Source organism: Colobus angolensis, unplaced genomic scaffold (genome assembly GCF_000951035.1).
Source record: "Colobus angolensis palliatus isolate OR3802 unplaced genomic scaffold, Cang.pa_1.0 Scaffold594, whole genome shotgun sequence".
NCBI lineage: Eukaryota > Metazoa > Chordata > Mammalia > Primates > Cercopithecidae > Colobus > Colobus angolensis.
The window spans coordinates 161,705-165,968 of NW_012119532.1; the positions used below are offsets into that span (position 1 = coordinate 161,705).

The window sequence follows — 4,264 nt, forward strand, 5'->3', positions numbered from 1 at the left end:
ATTTTAAAATTAAAAAAAATCTCTAACCCCTGATCCACAAGGGAGGCTGATTTGAGTAATAATAACCCTCCATCCTCCTATATGGCAGACTTGGAGTCATTAAAATCTTTCTTTACTGCAAATCACCATCAGGATAAATTGGTTTTGTTTGTGCAGGAGGCCAGAGAATTACTCTGGGAATTATAAGAGTGGATGGAGGAGCTGCCTATCCCTGTACCATGATCTTGTCCACAGATCAGCCTCACAAAGGGAAAGAGGCCTGGATGGGGATACAGTGGAAGCTTATTCTCTTAGTGACCTGGAGACATTGGCTCGAGATGAAGCCTGGCAGGAGTGGCAACTCCAGGTGATTTCTGTGCCTTTCCCATTTCCTGGGAAGTGGGCCATTCCACAGTGTTAGCAGGAAGGGAATAGGACAGTCAGCCTAGTTAGAGGGATTGTCTGGGGAAGGCCTAGAGGTGGAGGAAGAAGCTGTGCAGGACAGGGCTTGCCAGTTAGAATGAAGTGGGAGGAAGATGAGGGCACAGAGAAGCGGAGAGAGGCAGAGACAGCATGGCAGTGAACAGTGGGGGCTACAGTGACTTCAGAGACTCCAGAGACCATATGGTACCAGTTCCGCAGTCCAGGACCAGGGAGCCCTCAAAACCCTCCAGTGGCCAAAGAGCTTCAGACTTACATGAGGTGGGGTATCTTTAAGGGCAAGAGGTAGTGGGGGGATGACAGATGGGTGTCAGCCTCTGAAGGACAAGGGAAAGGTGTGGCTAGACCTCCTAGGATTCTGCATCTGAGATCCAGTCTCTAAAGAGGTTATGGATCATTCATTTCTTCATTCAATTCCTGCATTTGTTATGTGAGAGCACCTAAGTGTGTGTCTCTCACTGGGCCCGTGCTGGTGCAGGGTGTGAGTGGGGAAAGAAAACAAGGTCCTCTCCTTTATCCTGTCATGCCAGTGACATAGACACTTTGGGAAACAGGATTTTGGGTTCAGTGATAGGGGTTAAGATCTGAGGGAGAGGCCTGGACATTTTTTGCACTGACTCTGATGGTTGAGGCAGGTGATTTAGTTCTGGAGTACATACTAATCAGCTGACCATTTGCTCTCACTCCTCTGAGGTTTGGATGCCTAAGAAGAGAGAATTTGAGCCAATAAATGACTGTGGGGTCCTTGGAATCCAATAAGCCCTCACTTCTGGTGGAGGAGAGGATGGGCCTGTGGCTGCAGACAGACCTCATGTGACCCTGATCTGCCTTTTGTGTTTGCATGATTCTGGTTCAGTGACTGTGCCTTCCTGTGCCTCAATTTTCTCTGTCAAATAAGCTAAATGGCAAATGGACTGTGGCTTTTCATGCTATCTATGACTAAATTGTAAATTATTCACAGTCACCTGACCTAATGCTTGGCGCAGTAGAGGTGTTCACACAAACAGCATTTATTATTATTCACTTCCATGAGAGAGCACCTTTACGTCAGATCCCTGTGGAAAAGCTGCTGCCAGGCACATTTTCTCTCTTCTGTTTCTGCTTCTGGGGACATGAGACTTTCTATGGAGTGTCCTAAGCCTCACAAGGCAGTTGGCTGATGGCCTACAAAGCTTGTCTTTCTGTCCTCTCCACTCTGAGTCTCAGGTGAAGAAAGCTCTGTCCTTGCCCAGATGAGGTTCTGAGGGCTGAGCCCTGGCTGGTGAGCAGCTCCAGGAGACACAGTCCTCAGACAGCTGGTAAATCCCTGGTCCCAGTAAGCCCAGCCACAACCCAGCCCTGGTACAGGCTCCTCAGCTTTATCTGGAGTAAGGATTTAGGGACAATAGTCTGGGGTTGAGGTTTCTAGGGCTGAGCTTCTCTGAAAGTATCTCAAGGGGCCTCTTAGGCAAAACCCTACTCAGTTCTCCAGGGTCTTTCTCAGGGTCAAGTTTATGAAGAGGACTTGAGGTGCTTGGCTGAGACTGATCTCCTCCTGCTGTGCACCCCCATCAGACTGTCCTTCCTGTGTAGCAAGTATCTGCAGAGTCTGGAGGCAGGAAAGGAATTCTGATCTCCTGAAGTTTGTCTCCTCTGTGTGTGTCCTGCACTAAATGCCGAAACCCCAACATGGGATATAACGCAGAGAGGGACATAGGCACAGTCCAGGCCTGACCATCCTGTGTGTGCAAAGTAGAAGTGACCCCCACCCCCGAACACCCAGGGATCATGTGGAATCACTCACAGTATAAGGTGAAATGTCCAGTTACTCCTTTAGTCCCATCACCTCGCTGTGTGATTTGAATGGTGTAGGATCCTGTGTCATTCTGAGTGACATTCTGGATCAACAGGGATGCATTGGAATATATTGTTTCTCGTCCACTGTATGCAGGCCCAGATATAATCATTTCAGTGTCTATTGTATATGCTGTAATGTAATGGTAGAGGTCCATTATTTGCCCTTTGTACCAGATGTAGCCAGTAACATTCTGGGGCAAATTGTGAACAAGTAGCAGAACATCCTTCCCCTCAGGAACTTTGGTTGGCTGGGCTTCAATTGTGACTTGAGCAGTGGTGGGCAGGTTCCAGAAGATTAAAAGTGATGCTAGGAGGTGGAGAGAGCATCAGTCAATATTGAGACCTATGTATTGGGGTGAAAAGATGGGGCCCTGGGTCCTAAGAAGATCTCTTCAATCATCAGCCTTGAAGACAGACACACATACACACACACTGCTTTTTTTGTGTGTGTGTGTGTGTGTTTGTGTGTTTTTGTCCTACTGTCCTACTGGGTCAAGGTCAGCGACACCACCCCCATTCCTTCCACACTTCTGACCTTGGCATTTTTCTCTTTGGAATCCTCTTGCACAGGGGTCTGCATGGCTCCCTCCACACTGCCCTCAGGTCCTGCTCACATCAGGGCATCCTTAGACTTCTTTCCTGACACCTCCTTCAGAGACCCTGGGACTTCCATTTCTGAGCTTTCCGTGCTCTACTCCCCCCGGAGCTCTGGTCAACACCTGACCTCACATTCCAGATCTCTTTGCATGTCTGTCTTCCTGCCCATGAGAGCAGGAGCTCCATGAGGACAGGGACGTTTGTGATCTGGGTTGCACCCCAGTGCCTGGGACAGGCTGCAGACTCCTGTAGATGTGAGGGTTCCCAGGGACTTCCATGCCAGGGCTATTTGTTTTTTCTTTCCCCAATTGTTGAGGTTTTCTGCTGAGGACAGTGTTTCATGTCCTGCTTATATTTTCATTTGAAGTGTCATCCAATAATAGTTATTATTATCATTTTTCAAAATGTGGTGGCCAGTGATGATTAACCAGGAGAACAGAACACTTCAGATTTTCCTACCTCTTACCAATTCCAGTTCAATGTGATTTTCCTGCTGTGACCCTGTCCCTCTCTGGTCTATTTTCCCCTATGCAGGCTCCAACAGAGGTTCTTTCCTGTAATTTTTTTTTTCCTTTTGAGACGGAGTCTCGTACTGTCTCCCAGGCTGACATGCAGTGGCGCCATCTCGGCTCACTGCAACATCTGCCTCCCAGGTTCATGCAATTCTCCTGCCTCAGACTCATGCAATGGCGTGATCTCGGCTCACTGCAACCTCTGCCTCCCAGGTTCATGCAATTCTCCTGCCTCAGCCTCCCGAGTAGCTAGGATTACAGGAGCACACCACTACACCTGGTTAACTTTATCTGTTTTTAGTAGAGACGGGGCTTCACTGTGTTGAGCAGACTACTCTTGAACTCCTGACCTCATGATCCACCCACCTCAGCCTCCCAAAGTGCTGGCTTATTTTATTTTTTAGAACTCCATCCTTTCCAGAAGACCCCATCCAATCATTCAGCTTCCTCCTCCTGTCCTCTCCCAAGATGTTCTCTCCTCACCTGTGAGTAGAAGCTCCTTCCAGGTGATGTGCAGTGTGCAGGGAGGTGCTGAGAGGGGCCCCATGGCCTGTTCTGCCTGTGTGTTCTCCTCTGTGGAGATGAGCCTGGGATCCAGAATCTTTCTGAGCACGGCTGTCAGCTGTGCTGTCCTTCCTCCTTCTGTGCTGAGCCTCTTCCCGGGGCAGGAGCACTTCTCAGGCTTATGGGCGGGGTCTGTGTCCAGGGCACCTCTCTGTCCCCTCCCCTGTCAGTCCTGCCTTCTTGCCCCTCCTTCTCTTTTTCCTTTTGTCTGTGTGTCAGGTCCCTAGGAATTGAGAAGGCCTCTGCCTTTTTCAGCAGTGATTCTGTCACCAAACCTCGGCACACACTGTGCAGAAACACAAACACACACACAAAAGAGACACACACAGACACAC

The 4,264-nt window shown here is 49.1% G+C and overlaps 1 protein-coding gene across 1 annotated transcript in view; it reads right to left on the reverse strand.

Annotated features, from left to right (window-relative positions):
- The window catches only part of LOC105526514 (putative pregnancy-specific beta-1-glycoprotein 7), a 128,595-nt gene extending 124,544 nt beyond the window's left edge, over positions 1 to 4,051 (reverse strand). Inside the window, exons 1-2 of the mRNA XM_011962523.1 lie at positions 3,849 to 4,051; positions 2,204 to 2,563 (exon numbers count right to left, since the gene is read on the reverse strand). Coding sequence (XP_011817913.1) covers positions 2,204 to 2,563; positions 3,849 to 3,912 — 424 coding nt within the window. The 5' untranslated portion in view covers positions 3,913 to 4,051. The remainder of the gene's footprint in view (positions 1 to 2,203; positions 2,564 to 3,848) is intronic.
- Positions 4,052 to 4,264: the final 213 nt, after the last annotated feature.